The 23359-nt window shown below is 45.0% G+C and overlaps 1 protein-coding gene across 1 annotated transcript; it reads right to left on the bottom strand.

Moving 5' to 3' along the window:
• Window positions 1-7822: 7822 nt before the first annotated feature.
• Window positions 7823-21825, bottom strand: IYD (iodotyrosine deiodinase). Its single transcript, XM_005884703.2, has 5 exons — window positions 21590-21825; window positions 14189-14380; window positions 11983-12142; window positions 11513-11669; window positions 7823-9681 (listed from the first exon to the last, which is right to left on the bottom strand). Exons 1-5 carry the CDS (start codon window positions 21765-21767, stop codon window positions 9499-9501), a joined length of 870 nt encoding a protein of 289 aa, XP_005884765.1. The 5' UTR covers window positions 21768-21825; the 3' UTR covers window positions 7823-9498.
• Window positions 21826-23359: the final 1534 nt, after the last annotated feature.

Raw genomic sequence — 23359 nt, 5'->3', positions numbered from 1 at the left:
AAACCCCTCATGCATGAATAAAAACTGGCATAAGTTAAATCACTTCATTTCCTTAGACCTTAATTAAGGGGACTGCAAAAGTGTTAATTTAATTACACCTAAAAACCTAATTGAAAATCAGAAGTCCACCAACTTCTAGGTACACAAAGAATTTGTAAAAGGAAGAAAAAACGTGGTTTTAGGCTGCTTTTAAATTAGATTCCATTTTAATTTTATGAACTGAATTATTGATACTTGGGTGGTCTCAAATGTTTGATATGTTGTGTGTATGTGTGTGTGTGTGTGTGTGTGTGTGTGTGTTGTTTTGTTTTAGTGGTTAATATGTTGAGTCTGAGGCCAGATAGCCTTCTAGGATCACTAGCCCAATTATTATTCTTTCAGAAATTAATACTATAACTTAAAAGGTAAAGAAGGAAGACCATACAGAACCTAGTGGGGCAGCTCATGCGAGAAACCAACTTGCATGCTTTGGACAAACAGGCCCAACCTGCCATTTAAACAGTGTGGGAGCCGCATCTAACCCTGCACCGTCCCTGCAGGTGGTGTGGACTCACAGGCCCTGTGGCTGGTGGGGGTGGCCACAGCACAAGCTGACCCCCAGGGCCCTAACTCTGCAGGTGCAGCACCTCACCCCTGGTCTGTGCTGGGGCCCCCGCGGAGCCTGGCAGCCTTGGGAATGCCATCCTGAGATGAGAGAGGGGCTTACTTTGTCTTTCGTCCTTCCTGCCGCTGGTTTAATTGGGTCCTAACCGGAGGACATTTGTCAGGAAACCAGGACAGCACTGACTTTCATTGGGTGCAGGCTTTCCATCCCGGAGCTGCTGGGAGACACCGGGAGCCCAGGGCCACTTGGGAATCTTCTCCTGCTCTTTGCCAGGCACTGTCCTAGGCCCTAAGTGTGCCAAGTCCACAATCCCTACAATCCCAGGAGGTAGGACCACCATGATCATTTCCAGCTTCCCGCCCCTGAGGATCCTGATGGTGAGGTCGACACTTGCAGGGAGCACACGGCTGACCTGGAACTTGGAGGGAGGAGGCCTGGCTCCTGCTCCCGCCCACCAGGCCCACCTCGTCTCCAGTAAGATGGGGACATTCGCCTGCGGTCTGTGTGGCGCCTTGAGGTCAGGAAGGAAAGGCAGAGTTCCTCGCGGCTTTCAGGGCTACCTATAGTTTTTCCTTTTTAATTTTAAATGTGTGGTTTTTCTTTGCTAGATATGTCTGGAAAGCTCCGGAAAATTTTCCCCTGTTCTTAAAACAATATTTTAAAAAATAAAAAAATCTTAAAACAAAGATAGAGAAGGAAGGAAGAAGGCAACTAGGGAGGGAGAAAGGAAGGAGGCTCAGGCAATGGGAAGCATTTGTGGGAAGTCTGTTTGGAGGATGGGAGGAAGGACAAAGTCAGGTACCTCTGTCTCAGGTGGTGTCCTCGGAAAGTCCTGTGGCCGCAAAGTCCTGGGAAACCAGCAGCTACCAGCAGCTCATTCAGCTCTGGCTTCCTCCAGCCTGAGCCTCTCCCACCACCCGTCCCGCCCCGGCCCCGCCCCAGGAAGGAGAGGGTAATGTTCATCAGCTGTTGCCGCACGGTGTCCTTTGGGTTTCCAATGCTCCCATCACCTGCGCAATCAGTTTCTTATTTTAAATCCCTTTATGGAAATGCCTAGAATGCTATCTGATCACTTGGCTGGACCTAATACATCCTGTAGTACCTTCCTTAGCATGTGGCAGGAGGGGTGGCCTCCCTCCCTTCCAAGTGCAGAGAATGGGCCTTAGGAACAGCCTTTCAATTCCTTTTCTAGTCCAAAAAATTTACAGAAATATAGCGTTAAGTCAGCCCAAATGCTCCCAGTTTGTGACCAGAAATGAAATTATAAATGCAGGATGCCAACGAGTGAAGAGGTTGCACTTAGTTTAACCTCATCCCACCCCTGCCCCTTCAAAAGCTTACCTCCTCTCTGCCCATAATTATGTGGGTTTTGTTGTAGCTGGTTTATCTAGCTACTAAATCTAAGAGATTCAGACTCTCCTCTTTTTTTCAAGAGTTTTCCACCAAAAATGCAGAAATGGTTTGGGGGATGTCTCCCAACCACCACCCAGTGATATCATCAAATCACAGGGGTTCGCTGCAGTGTGCGTCCTGTCAGCCAATACTGACCAAGGGCTGCCATGGGCCAGGCCCTGTGCTGGGTGGGGGCACAGAGCTGAGCTAGACTCAGTCCCTGCTCTCCAGCTGCTGGGAGTCTAGGGAGGGCTGACCTGAGGAAGAGGATGGCAGGTGCCATGTGAGAGGCCCCTGTGGCTGCTCAGGAGAGAGGCGAGCCCAGCCTTGGTCTTTCCTGACAGAGTCAGATTGGAGAATCTGGCAAGACTTCTTCAACAAAGTGATAGAAAGTTAGGCCTTCAAGGTAAAGCCCGGAGAAGTCTATGGAAAGGTATTCGGGATCTGAGCAGAAAGGGCAACCGTGGGGATTGAGGGGTGCAGAAGATGGTCCATGTTGAGCAAGGGGGACCCAAAGCGGGGAAGGCTACCATCTCAGTGATGGTCAGACACCCTGATGCTGGAATCATCTTGTCTTTCACACACACATTCTCTCCATTCTCTCTCTCTCTTTCTCTCTCTCTCTCTCTCTCTCTCTCTCTGTATCTGAGTCTGGTGGAACTGGCCCTCAGGGCCTAGGAGACACTGTGACCGCCTGTGACTCACATCCCCTCTCTGTGACTCCCTGACCTCAGCCACTCTTCCCCCTGCTCTCCTTTCTCCAGTTGCCTTTCCTCAACCCCACCTTGGGGGTTTTATTTTCCATCCCTTTGGTGGCCCTGCTGTTTGCTTGCTTGCTAAATGATTTATACATTCCAGGCTGGATCCAAGACCATGTGGGATGAAAACCAAATGCAAATTGACTAAGGAAAGGCCAGAATAAACACAAACTTAAAGACCTCAAACTAACAGTTTCCAAGGCTGTGTATCCATCTGAGCTGCCCTCTCCAGCTCTCCAGCTCACTCAGAGCTGTCCTCACAAGGTCTGCCAGGCGCTGGAAGAAGGTCCCTTGGCGTCCCTTCTTTTCCTTTTGAAGATGAATGTGGTCTCAGGCTTCCACAGAGAGCCTCTGCTGGGTCGGCAGTACCTCTGCCAGTGCAGTGGCCTGTCTCCCGCCACACACACACACACACACACACACACACACACACTATCCCTCCTGTCATCCTAGCAGCTCTGTCCCTATATTCCTGGGTCATATTTTCACCTTCTGAAGGATCTTCAGGAACCACACCTCCCACCTCCTGGGGAGCATGTGTCTGGCCCACACCAGCGCAGGCAGGCACTATGGGAGGGACCCTGGTCATCACTGTGATCTCATTCCAGACTTTCTTCCTGGGACAGGACCTTGGACCTGGGATATATTTACAATAACTGCTTCCTCCTAGTCAGGCTTTAGGGAGTCAGCACTCTGGGCTCCAATCCCAGCTTTGTCACTAAAGATAGTTTGTAATCCTGGGCAAGTCACCATAGCCTCTAAGTACCTATTCCTTCAGCCATTCGACAAATATTCATGTAGCAGCCACTGGCACTGGAGGTATAGAGATGCACATAATTGAGAAGATGTCTTAGAATTTACAGTCTGGTCATGGGAGATAAGTGAGTTTTTTAAAACCATGGCGGGCGGGGAAGAGAACTTTAAGAAAACAATTTGGTAATATTAAGAAAAGTTGAAATATGAATGCCCTTTGATCCAACAATTCTAAGCCTGGGTTGGTACTCTAAAAAAATTCTTATACATTTACACAAGGAGAAAACAATGAAGATAAAAGAATATAAATGTCAACTCAGAAGAGAATGAATGTGTGATATATTCCCACAATGGTGTCGAGCAGTGAAAATGAATGAACCCAAGCTGCTCTCATCAGCATAGTCTGTCTCACAAACATGATATTAGCTTAAAGCAGCATGGAGCAGAAAACATGTGAAGTGTAATGTTATCTACGTAAAGTTAAAATATGCAAAATAACATTATATATTATTGAGCAGCAGCGGTATTTTTTTTAATGAATAGGAATGAATAACGCCAAATTTGGGTTGGTGCTGTCCTCTACAGAGGGAAGGAAGAATATGGAATATGGGTCATCAGCTGTACTGATAATGTTCTTTATCTTAACCTCAGTTGTGAATACATAGCTATTTACTGTAATGTTCTTTAGAATGTGTGTGTATTTTAAATGTTGCCTTGAAATTTTTTTTACTTTATTAAGGGTTGATATGTGCTATGATGTGATCAAGAGTGGCTGGCATGGGGCTATTTGGATTGAGTGGTCAAAGAAAGCTTCTCAGACAGGTAGCAGTTGAGCTGAAAACATGAATGACATGAAGGAGCCAGCCACAACAACATCTGGGGGAGGAGCATTACAGGTAGAGAGAAATTTTAATGCAAAATGTCAGGAATTGTGAAGGGTCTGAGGTTGTACATTGCCTGCAAGCTAGCAAGGTAGCCTGCCATTTTTTGTGGGAGCTGGCAGGAGACACAAGACATCTGGGTCAGAGCAAGGGATTTTATTATTCATGCCAGCAGGCAGCGTGAACTTCCTGTTCACATGGGTTCTCCATGCTCCCTTCCCAGGGGCACTGTTCAGAGGTCAAGTCAGTAAGACGTGCTGGTGGATTTGGATGCGGGAGATAAGAGAACGGTAGAAATTTAAGGTGCTTTCTAGGTGTCGGGCTGCATCCACAAAAGAACAAATTGAGGGTCGAGGCAAGGGAGGACAAGGACACCTAAGTACTACTTTGAGCATGTAACCGTTGAGATGCCTAATGCATATCTAGGTTCTTAGAAAACAGTTGGGTGCAAGCATTTGCAATTTAAGGGAGGGATCGCTGCTGAAGGAATAGACCTGGGAGGCCTGTGGGATGACAGGTACTTAGAGCCCTGAGATGAATGAGGTCGCCAGAGAATGCTTTCTGAATTCACCAGACTTCTCGGTCAGTGGGATCACCTGGAGTGCTTGTGAGAAACACAGACTCCCAGGTCCTGTTCAGATCTCGCATTCTAAAACTTTATGATCTATCTAAAGTTTTTGCATAAATTCTTTCACCGATATTTATTGAGTGCCTGTTATATTTCAAGCACTGTGCTTGGTGGTGATGGGTGGAGCTATAGCAGCATTTTGTGGTCACAAAGAAAGACCGAGGGAACACTGAGATCTTGGCAGATTTCGTGGAACCAATGGCCCGGCATCCAAACTTGTCATTATGAGGGAAAATAACCGCCTATTTATTTAGTCCATTATATTTGGGGGGGGGGTGTTGCTTGTTTGTTACTTTCGGCCAAAAGCATTTTAACCTAATACACATGTTTTATTACTATATTTATAAATCTAGTAAATTTAAATAAAATAAAACAAATCATTATGATTAATGTTTAATTAACTCAAGTTGAGTAGGCTAAACTCCCTTAAACCATCATTCTCATTTACACACATCACTTACTAAAATCTCTTAGACATTTTAAATTGCTTGTATAGACTTAATAATAGTTGAGTTTCTGGTTTAACACTTCAAATAATTGACCTGGCAAGTTTACAACCAATTAAGCCAAAATGTTCTCAGATATTTAAACATCTCTTCTAAATCTAATAAGTTAAACTTACAAATATCGTGAATATATCCTAAAACTGTTAAGGAGCTCAGTCAAGTTTTCTTACATCTTCCAACTTAAAATCAATTTCACGTTTTAAATCAGAGTCATACGTTTCCACTTAAAGAATCACTTCAATAAGAAACACACGCAAGATTATTCCTAAGCTCAACATGAAAGTACCAATATTACGGGTCTGATTTATTTCATCATCTCCATATTTAATTCTAAACATTCCCAGATGCGGAAAGTCACTTACTCAACCAGGGAGCAGATTTTTTACCTCAAGAGCAGCATGAGAGAGTCAGAGTTACCGGGTCAGGAACTCATGACCACAATATGGTGAACATCTCAGATAAGCTGAGGTCCCTTAGGAGCAGAGTCAGAAGGCATGTGAGCGCCCTGACCCTTTCTGTGGTCACTATGACAACAGGGGACATCCTTCCGTGGGCTTTGATTTTAGAACCTTAATTCCAGTCTCCTCTTCACTATTCTTCTGTATTTTTTTAATTATTAGAAGAGATGAAATTCAGCAGCTCCACCTCCACCCAAGTGAGCTCATTTCCGTTATTACTTCATTGGCTTCTATGCTCTTGGTGCTCTGCAGATATTGCTAGCATATTTCCATGCTGCTCTAAGGGAACGTTAAGGCTGTTGGATTTAATCCTGAACAATTGGCCCCATGCCATGACTCTAAAGTCATGATAATGACATAAACCATTCCCCTTCCTTGGGACTTGTTAGGAATTCCCCAAATAGGATGATAGCATCTCCCATTTCCTCACAACTACTGTATTTGACTCAGCAGGATCTTGGCTACAGGTGCTGCTGTTCACCCTCCAGTGTTGCCTGCCCTGGACATCCTGTTCATTAGCTAATCTGCCTCAGGCTCAGATGCATCAGCCCCTTCTCTCCACTGGGGTGCCGGGAGTCTCCTTACCATCCCCACCTCCGTTCTCTGTAGTCACCTCTCTAGCAGGTAGACAATGGCCTCCTGTTGGACTGTCCAGCCTTCCTTTTTTTTAAAGAAAATATCTTTATTGATTTCAGAGAAGAAGGGAGAGGGAGAGAGAGAGGAAGAGAGAGAAACATCAGTGATGAGAGAGAATCATCGATTGGCTGCCTCCTGCACGCCCCCTCCTGGGGATGGAGCCTGCAACCGCGGCAGGTGCCCTGACCAGAAATCGAACTGTGACCTCCTGGTTCATAGGTCCATGCTCAACCACTGAGCCACACCGGCCAGGCTGCCCAGCCTTCCTGGTGTGGGAGTGAGGGCACCGGGCAGCAGAGCTGGAGCAGCATCTGTTTTAGACTCATCACTGTGTGTAGATAAGTGTGGACTAAAACATGACAAGTATCAATAGTAGCAACAACAGTACTAACCATAATATCAGGAGCCAACCCTGAAAGCTTACCGTGTTCACCACCATGGTCGGCAAACTGCGGCTCGCAAGCCACATGCGGCTCTTTGGCCCCTTGAGTGTGACTCTTCCTAAGCCTTAGGAGTACCCTAATTAAGTTAATAACAATGTACTTACCTATATAGTTTAAGTTTAAAAATTTGGCTCTCAAAAGAAATTTCAATCGTTGTACTGTAGATATTTGGCTCTGTTGATATTTGACTAATGAGTTTGCCAACCACTGAGCAAGGTGAGTCATCATATTCAATTGCCTCAGGAACTCTGAGATAAGTGCTACATGTATCCTCATTTTACAGATGAAGAAAATGAGGCTTTAAGAGATTGTTTTCCACAGCCTCCAGCTGGCGAATGCCAGAAGAAAAACTTGAATCAGGTCCATCTGTGCTGTGCTCTGGGGACCGCATTAGTTTTAATTCCATCCCCCAGAGAGAAAGCTGGCTGCAGCACGTCCCAAATCCGTGTCTGTACCTCTGCTCGGCATCTGACAAATCAGAGCTGTTTCCGGCCTTGGTGATCTGGAGGGTGGCCAGCCCTTTGCACTCTTTTCCTTGAGGGCCTCTAACTCCTGCGCACTCTAGACTTTTCTTTCCTCCCAAGTGGCTTTGTACTTGAATGACTGTACGCAGACCGCCCCCACCGGCCAGATTCCCTCTCCACTCCATACCCCAGAGGCCAAGTTCTCAGCCCACCTGAGCCCAGTGAACTAAAACTACCAAAGAGCTCCCTGGGCACAAATAGTTTCTAACCATAAGAAACAGAAGTTTATTTAACTTCAATTTTTTGCACTGTGATGCCAAAGCGTGTTTATTATCCTGATATTTGGAACTAATAGTGTCTTTTTCCCATTAAAAACACTATGAAGTATAGTGGTTAGGTTCCCATTCCAGCCCACCTAGGTCTAATAGCCATATGTACTTTGAGCCAAGCTCATTTACAATAAAGAGTGCAGGACAAATGCCTATCACAAAACTAATGATTTTTTTTAACAAAAAGAAGAGAAATAAAATGTAGGAAAGTTTGTATTTATTAAAATGTGTAGACTTGGGGGAAAGCATGTTTAAAGGAAAATGAAGATAGGGATGGAAGATTTGGGAGATTCTAAAAGAGACTTCTGGGTACTTCAAAGGACTTCGGAGGTGGAGGGCTTGGGTACTTGTAATATCTAATTATATGTCAGAGGGGAAAAAGTCTCCCTTTTCTCTGACACAGAGTTGTCACCAGCTCTGACTCTCAACAATGATACTTGGGCTTTTCTTGAGTCATGTGATTCACAAGCGGAATGAAAAGAGGCAGGAAAGGTCATCCTGAGGGAACTGAGTGGGAAAAAAGAAAGTTGAGGGAGGGCACAGTAGAAGGGGATAAAGAGGAGGGTAGAGTTGTCTGATGAACAGCTATTTGATCTATGAGTGTGCCTCAGAGTACAGTCCCCCTGGAGGGGAAGACGGGGTGACAGGTGAAAGACTGGTATTCCCAACCTAGCACCCGTGACCCCATCAGCTCTGAGCAGCCTGACTGCCGTCTGAAGAGAAGGGATAAGTGTGTTTTATGCGATGGAGTAGAAAAGAAGGGAGCCATGGTTAGTGCTGTGAATGGAACACATTTCTCTTTAAGGAAAAAAAAAAGAGATTTGTAGTGTCTGCTGATTATGGTGGTGTAAATGCTCCCACTGTGGGCATTTTCAAGCAACAAATAGTTTAATAGTAACTGGCTCACCAATTCCTGAATATTTAATAATCAGCTTCCACATGCTGATGTGAGCTGCTCCAACACACCCCTCCAACAACAGACAGGGCGACTAACCACGTATATGTTCAGATAGTTGCCGATCCAGCCTCCCTACTCAAGCCTGCACTGTTCTGCTCTGTGTGACATTTCAATTTTTCGATGGTTAATTATTCAAAACTGACAGAATATTCATGAAATTCAGTAAAAGAGTATCTCAAAAAGCACATTCTTTGCCTAAAAACCACCAGAAACCCTAGGGGCAGAGGGCCATTTGATTCGTCTAAGTTTAAATTCAAGAATCATCACAGAGCTAGATTCTTGCGACTACATTACATTTTCTGATGACTGTGCTTTTTATGTGATTTTTTTTTAAAGTAAAAGAAAAAAAATCAGCCATGATCTTTTCTGGAACAATTTAAAACACTTAAACACCAGAGCATGTTTTTAGTAAAATTGTAATCCATTTCCAAAGTGGGTGAGAAATGGAAGAGAGCGTTCCTGCTGATCTTACTCTATGTTCCCCGAATCACACTATAAGAAGCAGGGGTCTCAGACTCCAAGTGCTGGAGAACGTGGAAAGGTTTCTGCACACAGAGTGCCCCCCCCCCCCGCTGTGGCGTGGAGTTCTGGGGGGCCTAAACTCAGAGAAAGGGCAGCCAGAGACCCCAGAGGAGCAGGAGACGGGAGCAGCCACATCCCCTCCAGCATCTCCCTGCTGGTCTCTGGCCTACACAGTCACCATGACCTGATCCAGGGGTTTCCGTTTCAGGTCGGGCACCGTGGCCTCTTTGCTGGGGTACCCCACGGGCAGCAGCATCAGCAGCTTCTCATTTGTGGGGCGGCTCAGGAGCACCCTCAGACGGGGGCCGCAGTTGAGAGGAGTGGTAGTGACCGTCACCAGGCCTGCGTTCTAAAACGGGAGAGGAAAAGAGTACATGGAGACGTCAGCGGCAAAGTCCGACTCTGCTTCAAGGCTGGGGACATTCCAGTCCCTGTTAGACCTGCTTGTTCTTTCAGTTCCCGGACGTTGGGCAGCAAAGAGGCACAGGGGTATCGTGACTCTTGCCTGCTCTCCTCAATCCCCCCAGACCCCCCTTCTTTTAACCAAACAGTGGGAAGGTTCTTGAAGAAGAAAAATGCCAGTCTTACCTTTCTTTAAGCTTAAGAAATAGGAATGGTTATTTCATGGAAAGAATTTTGGGGAATCCAACTACACTAAAGGAATGACAAGAAACCAAGTGGTTCCTATGATCCAACCATGGACAGAGCACGGTCCCCAGCTGATAACCCCACATCCAGTGAGAGAGGACCCAGCAGCCAAGGGGGAGGCAGAGAAAATACTTCATCAACCTCTCCCCAAGCCCCCCAGATCATAAACAGCTGATAAAAATCATGTGTAGCCTTAAGGCACCTCCCCAGCTGGCCCTCTCCACCACTGCGCCCCCACCTCGCACCCCCTCCCCTGCTTTTCCAATCACCGCCAAGCCTGAGCCAGAAAGTTCTGGAACTGCCTTTGAGAGTCCAGCACAACTCGTCACTATGCCATCTGTCCAGATGGGGGCTTTGGGAGATTTCTCTTTCCTCCCCGGCAAATCAAGACCTGCACTCAGAATGATGCCTATGGAACGCTAGAGGGCAGCAAACTCAACACTAAAGTGGCAAAAGGCTGCTGAGTCAAAGGCCTGGAGGCCACTTGTGATCTGAGCTCGCTTCTCCCAGGACACCCGAAACTAATCTAATATTGTACATCAACTATAATTGAAAAATAGAAAACTATTTAAAAGGAAAAAAAGATGGATGGAGGTGCCCTGCGGCACAGTGATTCATTTATTTATTCGTGTACAGAATCAGGAGGGGGAAAAAAAAAGATTTCAGCTTCTTTAGGACAAATTTTCAAGTAATCTATTTCTCTTTTGTGCAACAATGACCATACTTTGTGAGGTGTTTTTGACGCGCAGACTTTTCTTGGAGATAGTGAAGAAGCCCACAGTGACTGATTTGTTCCTTGGCAGTATGATCACTCACTCTTATAGTCTTGTTTGCTTGACTTGTTTACCGGTTTACTGTTTCTCTCCACCCCAAGACCCCAATTCCCACCAGAACACACAGTTCATGAGGCGACTATTCCTGGGGCCTCCCAGGATCTGTCACAGAGAAGGAACTCGGAGGGGATTTGTTGAGGGAATGAACTGACTCAGGTGAAAGGCATACCTCAGCTACTCTGCTTCATGCTTAGTATTGCTCTAGCTACTAGGTAGATGGACTTTTTTTAAGTACATGAACATGTTTCTAATGCAATACAATGTAAACTCAACTTCTCAGAAGCTCAATGATATTGTCCTCCTTACAGTTTTCAAGCATTTGATCAGCGCAGATAACAGCAAACACAGCTAGGAAACCAGTCCCTGGAACTTCCAGGCTCTGAAAGTGCGTGTCTCCCAATACCCTTGACCTTCACATGTCACAGATGAAGGCAGACAGAAGGGCCTTTCTTCTGAGCCTGCAATGATGTTTCAGGTGAATTTCCAGGAAGAATTCCAGCTCATTGAACCATTGTACTCACCCCGCCTGGTTTCAGAGTCAGTTTTCACATCAGAGTTACCTCCCTCAGGAATTCAACTTTACAATAACAATTCCCGAACATCCCTGAACCAGAAACTCAGCTGCCCTCTGTGAATAAGGCCACCGCTTGGCCCCAAGCATCACCTCTCTCTCCAGGGCCAGGTGGGAGGCTGACCTACCTGCAGGGCGGCGAGGAGGATGCCACACGCGATGGACACACTGATCTCATTGTAGTAATGGACCTTCTTTTTGCCATTGGCGGTAAAACCGTGTACTTGTTTGAAAATGAGAATCAAAACGGGAGCTGTGTCTAAGTACTCTTTAATCCAATTAGTTCTGAAGGGGGGAAAAAAGAAAGATATTTCAGAGAATATTTGCTCTTATGATTTTTTGTTCTTTTCACTACTTCGCTTATTTATGTTGCAAATAACAAGGTTTTGCAATGAGAAGACCAACGCTAAGATTTGACCCAGACCTGATATATATGCTCAAGGCAATACAGTGGTGAGACCGGGCCTAACTTTCATAATTCCTCACAGAGGCAGGTTCAAACATTTGAACACCTAAAACAAAACCGGGAAACTGACACCATCGTTGTTTCATTGTAAGAAGTCAAACCAAACATCCCGCATCCCACCACCGTTTGTACCTCAGTTTCTTCAGGTCTGTGACCCATCGTTGTCCCATCCTTTTCAAGTAGTTTATTTTCTCTTCCTCCTCAATGATCTCCCGGATCTGATGCTTCATGTCCGGGTCCTTCACAACCACGAAGGTCCAGGGCTCTGTGTGGGCCCCGCTGGGGGCTGTTCCTGTCCCCCATTAAAATCAGAAATTAACACTGCAGGGAAATGTGAGACTGTCAATTAAGAATAGAGAGGGAGAGTCACACTTGCTGAAAATGAAGTTACCTCTTCTGGCAAACAGAGCACTTGGCGGCAGCCCCTGGTGTGTTGCTGCTGCCTCCTTTCATTCGGCCTCACTGTAGGAGGCTCTGCATCCGCTGGCTGAGGTCAAGGCCAGTGGATCTAGGGCTGGAGGGACCTAGCACTGCTTCTCGAACTAAGTGGGAGAAAAATGTCCCTAGGAACTGAATCAGGACCACAGAGGGAACTCAGAGGGGGAATTCTGATAGCCCAAATTCTCCAAAATGTCATCGGTTTTGATATCCTTGAAAAAGGATGAAGTCATAAAGTTTATGGTAAAATGTAAATGGTTAAGTCGTTTTTAAAACACTCCTCCAAAGGCAACGGAACTCTAAATTGTTTAGTGCCAACACCAAAGCTCTGAGTATGGACTGTGGGGCTTGTGGCTTCGTTGGGACACACAAGAACTCTTGGTCCCAGGCTCAATACACACATCAGAGTGTCTTCTGCCTCTCACAGGCTTCGGGAGCACTCAGCCCACACCTTGATCATCCCAGGGACCCCGGCAAAGCTTCATAGTACATCTCGGTGCCCAAGGAGCTTGCATTTCCTTTTAGATTCCAGCCATGGCCTGGGCCAGCTTCTGATCTGGATCTGATCACCCCTCAGTCCTAGAAATGGCCCCACTGTTCCTAGACCACAGTGACCCTCCGGTGGGATATTTCAGAAGCAACTATTCCTTTCTTCCTAGTGAGTAATTCAATGGCATAAACTCTACATGAGGGGGGCTCAGGCCTTCAGCCTTGATGACGTCCTTGTTTGCCACCCACGACTCCTCATGGTAGAGGGGGCTTGATTAAATTGTGAAATGCTTTAGCAAGTCAGAAGCTAAACATAAAGCACATATTTCTACACAGAGGGATTCCAGTTCAGTTTATACCTATGTTATCTGCCCAATAAATATTTGTGTCACTATCCTAAGAAATAAATTCATCCCTAATATTTTCAATTATACCAAACTTATCTAAGCATCACATGTACACACATATATAGATACAGATAATATACACAGAAGCAATTTAATAGCTGCTATTAGTTAGATAAAGGACTCAACAATTTAGTGCATTTGTACTCTTAATTGAAATGAATAAAACTCCAATCACAGAAGACTCTCAAATCAGGGGCTTGCTCTTATTTCTCCTCCCACTTTCTTGTAGTTCTCATGTTTGTTTGGTTTTTTGTTTGTTTGTTTTTCTCTGTAGAGATAGCAATTTACATTGAAAATTAGTGTTTCTTGTTTGGTTTATTTTGCAAATTTTAGTGCATTTGTACTCTTAATTGAAATGAATAAAACTCCAATCACAGAAGACTCTCAAATCAGGGGCTTGCTCTTATTTCTCCTCCCACTTTCTTGTAGTTCTCATGTTTGTTTGGTTTTTTGTTTGTTTGTTTTTCTCTGTAGAGATAGCAATTTACATTGAAAATTAGTGTTTCTTGTTTGGTTTATTTTGCAAATTCACACAAGTAAATTTGGTAGGTCATCAGAATATAGTGTTAGAGTACTGTGGAGTATGATAGAGACTTGGTTCTTCCAAAAAGAGAACTATATAAATGAGAGAGAGAGAGAGAGAGAGAGAGAGAGAGAGAGAGAGAGAGAGGTGTTTTAAGGGGAGGGGAAAGAAAAATATTTATCTTCCAATGTATAATAGTGTGTTCAGAAATTTTTGTTTTTATGAAAGTTCATAATGTTCAGTCATTTAGGAAGTTTTGAACTATTGTCACATCTGCTCCCAAGGAGTTTATAATAGTCAAACGTTTATAGAAAGTGGGAATAATTATGTTTCTGGCAGTCAGTCAGCACCTGGATAAGACTTTATAGGTAAGCTTATCACTCTAGGCTTCCTTCACCGTGTTTGAGCTTCAACATTGCTCAATATTGTCACCGCAGTAATGCAGCTGACATTCTCAAAGACCCAGTGTGCGATTACAGACCTGCTGTTTTGATGACATTCTCAATGACTTCCACTGGGACTTGCTCGTTACTTATGAATCTCACTGAGCGTCTCTTATTGAGAAGCTCATAAAATTCCTGGGATCTCATAACCATTTCCTCCTCAGGATACCGGGTGTGGGAGAATGGGATGTGTTCAACACTTTCCTCGGACTCTTGCCACTCATCAGCATCTGCAAATAAGAACAAGAAAAGTAGCAAGTTAAATGATCTCTCTTAGTCATCAGGTGGCCACTTGGGAGAAGGAGATAAAGTTCTCAAAACTTTATGAGCTCAAAAGCATCAACAAAAAAATTGAGATGTATAGATCTATAGAATCTTGACCTCTGATCTTGACAATCCTTTAAACTCCAGATTGGTTATAAATCAAGAAAAAGAAAAATTTCCCCTACACAAAGATGAGGAATGCAACTTTTTATTAATAGTGAACTAGCTAGTTTGAAACACTCTCTCATCAGCTGAAAACCACTAAGTTCACTCAATAAAATATTGTTACAAGTCCTTTTAAAATCACCGAATTGTTGACAACCTAGTAAGAAATCCCCAGGCCAAAACTAAAGAGAAAATATGAACCTACAGAGGTAAAGAATCACGGAAGCTGTCTTTTCCCTAATTGTGTTTGTCAATCCCTACACATGTCAATGTCCATTTTTAGATTTCCAGGAATCAAGCGGGACAGAAATCAAAGTTCAGGCCCCAACACATGGGGAGTCTTATAGTCTGGAACCTCCCCAGAAATGAGGAAAAATACCAAATCTACATACTTAAGAAGCCCAGTCAACTCCAAGCAGTATAAGAAAAATAAACCCACACCTTTTATGATAAAATATAAAATGTTAAAAGCAGTCAGAGGGGGAAATATCACCTTAGGAAGACTAACAAGAATAACTGAAATCCTAACAGCAACAAGAATAATTGCATCGAATACCAGTGGACTAAATGCTCCTGATACAGGCCGATGAGTTACATGTTTAAGCCCTACTGTGTTTTTTATTAGAAAGTATAGTTGACATACAATATTATGAGTTTCAAGTGTAAAGCATAGTTACTCTGAGGAATTGTACAAAGTGAAAGACTTTTGTAGGCAGAAGGGAATGGGAGCAAGGAAGTTGTTGTAGGCAAAAAACTGGATTGGTAATTGCAAAGTTAGATTCTTTTAGGGCATGGCAGGACATGGCAGGGTCTATCAGGCGGATGACCTCACTAGTGCCGATCAGGCGATTCCTGGTCAACTGGTTTATGATTCCATTTCTGGGGGATCTGAAACTGTAATTAGGTTTGGTTATGTGGAGCTTAGCATGCGTGACTCCAGTTTGGGCCTGTTTTTTTGTCAACACATCTAGAACATAAGAATTTAGAGAGGTTGAAAGTAAAAGGCTAGAAAAGTTATACCATTCATCTCATAATAATATCAATATCTCATTTTTAAAAATTAAGGGTCACTTTATAAAGTTATTATAATATTAAATTATAAAATAATATAACATTACATTACATATTATAATATTAATATTTAATTATATTAAATTATAAATAATAATTATAAGAAATTCTAAGAAAGCAATTTAAAATGTGTATGCAAATGTTAATCAATAGCAGAGTGAATAAATTGTGATATCCTCTGGAAATGAAATATACACATGAAAGCATTTTATCTGAATGTGAAAATGAATGAACTTCAGTCACATGCCTAACCTGGATGAATTTTACAAGTATAATGTTAAGCAAAAGAAGCAAGTCAAAAGAATTTTAACATGATGATTCTATTATTTAGGAATGCATACATTAGGCAATAAATCTGTAAATAAAAGCAAAGAAGTAATTCCCATACATTCAAAGTAATAACTATTTCTGTAGGGTCAGGAAGAGGTTGTTACTAGAAAGGGACATAGGGGGTTTTATGGAGTGCTAAAATTTTTTATTTCTTAACCTAGGTGATAATTACATGGATATTTGCTTTAAAATTGTTTGTTAAGCCATTCATCTATGTCTTATACACTTTTTCAATAAGTATATTACATCTCACAATTTTTAAAAATAAGAAGGCCATAGAAATTAATTACCAAAGAAATCAAACATGGATCAAGTGACAAGAACTGTGAGGTTAGAACATCTGAAGAAAGAGAAGACAGGCATGTTCTCAATGGGGTGAAAGTTTAAGTGGGTAAGGTCTAGTTTAAGTGGGTTAGATCTTTAGTGATGAAGTCCTTGCCATGTTACTATTTTTCAAAGCACAACAACAAAACCAATTTTTAACATTCCTGTTTCATATTTAAAATTTCAAGGCTTTCAAGAAAGATTTAGAGTTTGAAACAATCAATGGGAACTGAAAGTGTGAACAAAACTGGCCATGGGTACTTCCTCTTCTGAGCAAAGAGCATAATTACAATCAGTGGAAAATACCACCCCCCACCCCCTGATGCCCAGTTAACTCCAAGCGGTATAGTAACAGCTCTCCCCCTGAGTTGTTCACTTTCCCTCCCAAAAATGTTGAGGGAAGAAGAGGAGACACAGTTTTAAACCTCTGATGGCTTTTCTGTGTTGCTGTGTCCCTGACTCGTGGTTTTTCAAGCATAGGAGTGACTGTTTGCAAAAGGAGTTGAGCTACCCCACCTGACAAAGTGAGGGGACTAGAATTTGGGGAGAAAAGCCCAGAGGCAGATCTACAAAATGGAGAATCAAAAGGCCTTTGGAAGGAAAAAAAGGCTGCCCCAAACTAATACATTGGGTAAGTGATTGGTGGGTGGAGAAATCACTGAAAAAGGGGGGGGGGGATTTCCATAGGCAAGTAGGTGTGAGTGGGGAAGGAAAAACACTGACAAAAACATCAGGAGGCCATGGGCCTGAAGCTCAGTGCCACAGGTGGTCTCATGAACCAGTTCTGGGCTAGAAGGGGTCAGTGGGAAGGAAAAAATGGGACATCTGTAATACTTTCAACAGTAAAGATAAATTTTTCAAAAAGCAAGAAAATAGATGTCCAAGAGGCGAGATGTCACTTTGGGAGCCTTCACATAAAGATGAGGATTACCCATGGAAACAGAGGAAAGAGAGCAAGGAGATCCAGGGCCTGAGGGTCTGGGACATTCCAGGTGGAATTCAGGTAGAGGATTGACCTTCTCTGATACTGGCTCACACACACTTCACTCCTAGGTATCTGGGGATGGGGAGGAGGAAGGAAGGAGGGGACTCTCATGAAGGGGAACTGACTCCAAAGGGACTGAGAACCCAGCTACAATACTAGCAGGTTCCACTTTGCTCACAGCTCTTAGTGAGAAACTTCTTTTGACACTTTGCTAGCCAGGGCAGTCTGGCCCCAGACTATACACATTTAATGAGAAGGCCCAGTTACTAAGTTAAAAGAAAGTAGGTGAGAGGGGGGAATGGCGACAATCAGCTATCCGCTTTCCAGCACAAAATTCTGAATCAAACCCAGATGTCGTCATCACCAACCCTGAACTTCCTCAAATGTGCCAATAAAGACTTTCAACACCAATGAGACTTCCTTCCCCATTTGTTAGGAAGTCTGGCAGCCTCTGTAATTAGTACACAGTCAATGAGCAAAACCATGAAATGCTTCCTGAACTGAAACGTAAGTTACCAACTCTTAAGATCCATTCAACCAGCATTTATAGAAACGGGAAGGCGGCTTACAGGCATGACTTGGCAATTTCTGCAGCTTCTAAAGTCCAGGGTAGGTGCTCTCCCTCGAGTCTAGCAGAATGAAGAACTGGCCTAATCACTGCTGGCTGGATTGTCCTGCAGGGCAATCTGAGCGGTTCAAGGCAGGGAGGGGGGTCGTGAAGGGGGGTTGCTGTTTCTGGAGCCTCTCCCAGGCCTGAAGGTCTATGTCCCGCCGAGGGAAAGAGCCAGGCTCAGAGACAGTACCCAGCGACCACCAGGCCATGAACCAACACAAATGCAAAAGGCACCAATTCTCTCTCCTTCCCCTTGACCTCCTGAGGGCCTCCAGGAAGGTGGTCCTCACCAAGAGGAAAGAGAACCACCTCTGGAAACTGCACAGCTGTCCTGCCTCCATCCTAGGCCAGCCCAGTCACCCTGGCGAGTCATTCGAGCTGTGAAGCCCATTCATTTCCGGAACAAATGTGTGCTATTGCCATCTGCTTTTTAATATACGTCCTGTGCTCCCACACTTGGGGTTGGCTCTTGATACCAGGAGTAATTCACCTTTTATCGTTGCTTTAATGCCAAGGAACACAGAATTGCTCCGTAATTAGGTTTAATGGCCAAGTAATTCTAGGTCACGTCTCTCCTTTAATGCTTAACATGCAAGTGTTTTTGTGGGGGTTTTTTTTGCTGTATTTCTACAGAAGTTCCTTTTGTGTTTTCTGATTCTACTCCAAAATTTTGGCAAGAAGGCCAAATATTTTCAAGCTATGAATCTACATGCCAATTGGTGTCGTGGCATCCTTGTTGCCTCCCTGCGAATTTTGGGAGCTCGAGGAGCAATGTAATGAGGCAGAGGGAGATGGGCTAGCACCGTAGACAGATTCTGAAGGTGAGGTTGGGAGCGACTTCAGGGCTCAACACCTGTCCTGGGGACGCCTCCTTCCCAACCATCACTCTGACTCCTGCGTGGCCTCTCAGTCAGCTACCTCCCTAGCTGCGGTCTAAACTGACTATTTCAAGGGCAGCAACAGGGGTGGGTGGGGGTGGGGAGTCTGTGGCACCCAGATGAAGATCTTTGACGAGAGCAACACTACCCTTTTTCTATTTCCATTTCCAGGAACTTCCATGAGTCTGTGACATTTTATGGGAGCACTCTGAGGCTCTTACTTTGAGATAAACATTGCAACTTCTCCTTACACCTCAGCTAGGAAAATAGGGAACTGAAAGTACTAGCAGGACACCATGCTTGACTTGTTCTCAGAAGAGCTTGTGTCTGACATGACACAAAGGAGCAGGGCCTCTCTAACGGCCCACCATTCCCCCACCCTCTGCCCCCACACACACTGATTCCTGGTCTCTGAATGTGAACTAGGAATTCTCTGCGGGTCAGAGCTGGAGGAGGTTGGATTGGTACCCATACTATCCTTAACTCCCACTAGAATGGCCTACAACACTTATTTTACTGCTTTGTCCCTTACTGCTAATTTTCAAAATGGTTTTGGCTGGTATCTACTTGCTGTCATCACAAACACCTCTGTGTTTCTTCAGTAATGGAACCCTTTCTCTTCTCCAATTATGCCCCTTTCAAACCTGTGCCTGCAGTGGTCCTCTCTTAGACCATGGCCCCCCAGCCAGTGGTTAGGAGCTGGGACTTGGGTGGCAGAGGAGACTGAGTTTAAACATTAATTCTCCCCTACCCCCTGTGTGACCTCAGTTGTTCTCACTTGTGTAAACAACAAAAAATTCAACAAGAGACTGTGAACTCTTCACTCAGGGCATATCTGCACATGGCTGTTGAGGGGGCCACTATGCATCAGATTCATTCCTTGGTGGGAGGACTACAGAGTGAAGAGGTAGAGGATTTGGGAAAAAGAATAATCAGGTTAGAGAACCAGAACTGACCATAGAGCTTTGCTCTGTGTCCCCAACCTTCAGTCCCTCTCCCCCACCCCACCCCCAGGTCTCAGATTCCCCACCAGCCTTATCAATCCCTTTTGTATCCCATAAACCAGTGGTTCTCAACCTGTGGGTCGTGACCCCTTTGGCAGTCATACGACCCTTTCACAAGGGTCGCCTAAGACCATCCTGCATATCAGATATTTACATTATGATTCATAACAGTAGCAACATTACAGTTATGAAGTAGCAACGAAAATAATTTTATGGTTGGGTCACAACATGAGGAACTGTATTTAAAGGGCCAGAAGGTTAAGAACCACTGCCATAAACTCTTAGGTCTTCAAATCCAGTGGCCTTTCCTCCATGCACTTTGCCTCTGAGCTCTCAGGGAAGTTTTAACCCTGCAGGCCATCTCCTGCCACCTCTGTTCTAGGTCATTCTCCTATTGCAAAGGCAGCCTAGCAAACTGGCTGTGTGCCTGGGCCCTGGAACCAGACTGGCTGGGTCCTCGCTCGAACACTAGCTGCTCAGGTAGTGACTTAGCATATTTGAGTCTCAGTTTCTTTATCTTCAAAATGGGGGGAAATAACAGTGTCTACTTCACTATGTTATTATGAAGACTAAATTAATTCACTTCATGTAAAATGTGACACTGGATCCCGTAAGTGCTACTTGTAATTATTATTATTTTTTAATATAGTTTTATTGATTTCAGAGAGGAAGGGAGAGGGAGAGAGAGATAGATACATCAATGATGAGAGAGAACCATTGATTGGGTGCTTCCAGCACGCCCCACACTGGGGATTGACCCTGCAACCCAGGCATGTGCCCTGACTAGGAATCGAACTGTGACCTTCTGGTTCATAGGTCAATGCTCGACTACTGAACCATGCCAGCCAGGCTTATTATTATTATTATTACTAGAGGTCTGGTGCACAAAAATTCGTGCACTCGGGGGGTTGGGTCCCTCAGCCAGGCCTGCGCCCTCTCGCAGCCCAGGACCCCTCAGGAGATGTACACCTGCCGGCTTAGGGCTGCTCCCCGGGGGAGTGGTCCTAAGCTGGCAGTCAGACATCCCTCTGGCAGCTAGGGAGCCCTCTGGGGATATCCACCTGCCATCTTAGGCCTGCCTGCACCATTCACCTCTTCCTTCTCAGGTCAGCCATGACCTGACCACCCGCTCACTACCCCACTTCATTTCACCCTTCCCCGGATCAGCGCCGTCCTCCCATCTTCTCAGCATCTTTCCCAGGGGTTTGCTCTTTTTGCTCCTCTTACCTGAGATGCCTCCTAACCCTTGCCAATCATGTCCTACTAATTTGACAAGCCTGGTTCATCCTTTTGCTAACTCCTCACCACACCCCCAGGCCTTCTCCAAACAGCTTATGATCAGTTCCACCTGGTTCATCTCTTCGTTACCCTCTGTTGCCTGTTTATTGCCGTGTCTGCTGACTAAGACATTCAGCTCTGAGGACAGCCGCCACTTTTGTCTCTAACCCACAGGGCCTGGCACAGTCAAAGGTAGCAAGTCACTACTTCGAGGCCGCTTTTTAAATTTCAAAGTCCTTGACCGACACCTGACCACCAATCCCACGGCCGCCCCCAGCCTGTGATGTGTCCCTTCAGAAAGGTTTCACCAACCACAGCAGGTGGGAGCCAGGAAAACGTCAGCCCTCCTGGCTTTTTACTCAGAATCTGGGAATAAAGGGGGGTCAGTGCCAGCAGGCGAAGGCTGACCATCTGAGAGGAGCAACCTGTCCCTGTCACTCATGAGTCTGTTAGTAACAGAGGTAGCTGCCCTGCCATCAGCTAGCGCCCATCACAAAAACGCCACACAGCATGGCCCACAGCTTTACCTTCTTCCACCTGCTGGAGGTCAGTGCTGTCCTTCAGGTCTGCATCCACCCAGGGCCGAGCCTCGGACCTGGCTCTCGCCTCCCCTTTCCTTCTCTCCACGCCTCTATCCGCATTTTTAAAGATCCACACGATCAAAACACAGACAACTGCTATCAAGACCGGAGTGAGGGAAAACATGCTCACAAGTCAGAGAATGGAGTGCGCACCTCCCCACGCTGGTATTTAAGTCAACAGAGGGAAGGCGGAATGCCAGGAGAGGGAACGAGGGGGAGAGGGGCGAGCCTGGAGGAACCAAGTGAACTCCAGCTCTGAGCACTTGCCAAGGAGCGAAGGTCACAGCTGAGTGGGTTGGGGTGTGTTGTGGGTTTGGTAATGCACGAGTGCATTCACCTTTTTGAATTGTGTGCTCAATCAATGCATTCTCAGACAATGATTGCCAGGGTTGTGCTGAACACGTCCAGGCACCAGATCCTGCCAGCAGTGGTAGACCGCATTCATCTTCCTCCCGGATGTTTTCTCTGAGAGCGTGTTGTGTCTTCAATGTGCCTGGAGCTAGGAATCGCCTGGAGAACTCCTTTGTAACAGAGCCGATTTCCAGACACCAGCTCAGATCTGCTGAGAGAAAATTCCCAGGAGAGGGGCCTGATCATCTACATTTTAAAACAGATTGTTCCTGAAACTGCCCTGAGGTTTTCATATTTAAAAAAAATAATAATAAAGCCTGTGTCAACACATAGAGTTCCTGAAACTGCCCTGAGGTTTTCATATTTAAAAAAATAATAATAAAGCCTGTGTCAACACATAAAGAAAGTCTTATTTTGCATTAGAGGAAAATGTTGGTCCAGGAAAACTTTAAGTGACAGTTTGATTGATTTATAATAATTTAAGTAGGGCCTTTTAAAAATGTCTTAATTTGGGTTGCTCTAACAGAAATACCATAGCCTGGGTGGCTTAAATAACAGAAATTCATGTCTTAGCGTTCTGGAGGCTGAAGTCCAAGATCAAGGTGCAGCCGCCTTCCCTCCTGGTGAGGACCTTCTTCCTGGTTCTCCAATGGACGCCTTCTTCCTGCCCTCTTTCTCTGTCTCTTCTTCAAAGGTACCTGTCTCACCTGGGAGGGCTCCACCCTCATGCCCTAATCACCTCCCAAAGGCCCCACCTTCTAACACCATCACCTTGGGCAGTGGTCGGCAAACTCATTAGTCAACAGAGCCAAATATCAACAGTACAACGATTGAAATTTCTTTTAAGAGCCAAATTTTTTAAAACTTAAACTATATAGGTAGGTACATTGTTATTAACTTAATTAGGGTACTCTTAAGGCTTAGGAAGAGTCACACTCAAGGGGCCAAAGAGCCACGTGTGGCTCGCGAGCCGCAGTTTGCCAACCCTGGACCTTGGGGGTGAGGGCTTCAACATATTAATTTGGGGGCCATCACAACCCCTGGGTGTTAGCCTAAAAAGGCCCATGTCACTTGCTTCTTCACGGCAAGCTGGGACTATGGGCCTTTGGGAGGTGATTAGAACATGACAGTGGAGCCCTCCTGAATGAGATTAGTGCCCTTATGAGAAGAGACCTCGACACTGGCCAGCTCTCTCTCCACCCGTGAGGACATATGTGAAGGAAGCCACCTATGACCCAGGAATCAGACTTGCACCAGACACCAAACCTACCAGCACTGTGAGGTTGGACCTCTGAGCTTCCAGAACCATCAGAAGTGAATATTTGTTTTTTTTAAGCCAACCAGTTGGTGGTATTTTTGTTATAG

Source organism: Myotis brandtii, unplaced genomic scaffold (genome assembly GCF_000412655.1).
Source record: "Myotis brandtii unplaced genomic scaffold, ASM41265v1 scaffold847, whole genome shotgun sequence".
Classification (NCBI taxonomy): Eukaryota; Metazoa; Chordata; class Mammalia; order Chiroptera; family Vespertilionidae; genus Myotis; species Myotis brandtii.
This window is presented reverse-complemented; position numbering and strand designations above follow the sequence as displayed.

What these genes read in the sequence shown, in the direction of transcription:
- IYD (XM_005884703.2), bottom strand. Translation starts at nt 21,767, where the DNA reads ATGTTTTCCCTCACTCCGGTCTTGATAGCAGTTGTCTGTGTTTTGATC. An exon ending in GAATGTCATCAAAACAGCAG is followed by an intron (nt 12,143 to 14,188) that starts GTCTGTAATCGC and finishes AATGGGGGACAG; the next exon opens with GAACAGCCCCCAGCGGGGCC. An exon ending in TCCTCCTCGCCGCCCTGCAG is followed by an intron (nt 9,682 to 11,512) that starts GTAGGTCAGCCT and finishes CTCCCGTTTTAG; the next exon opens with AACGCAGGCCTGGTGACGGT.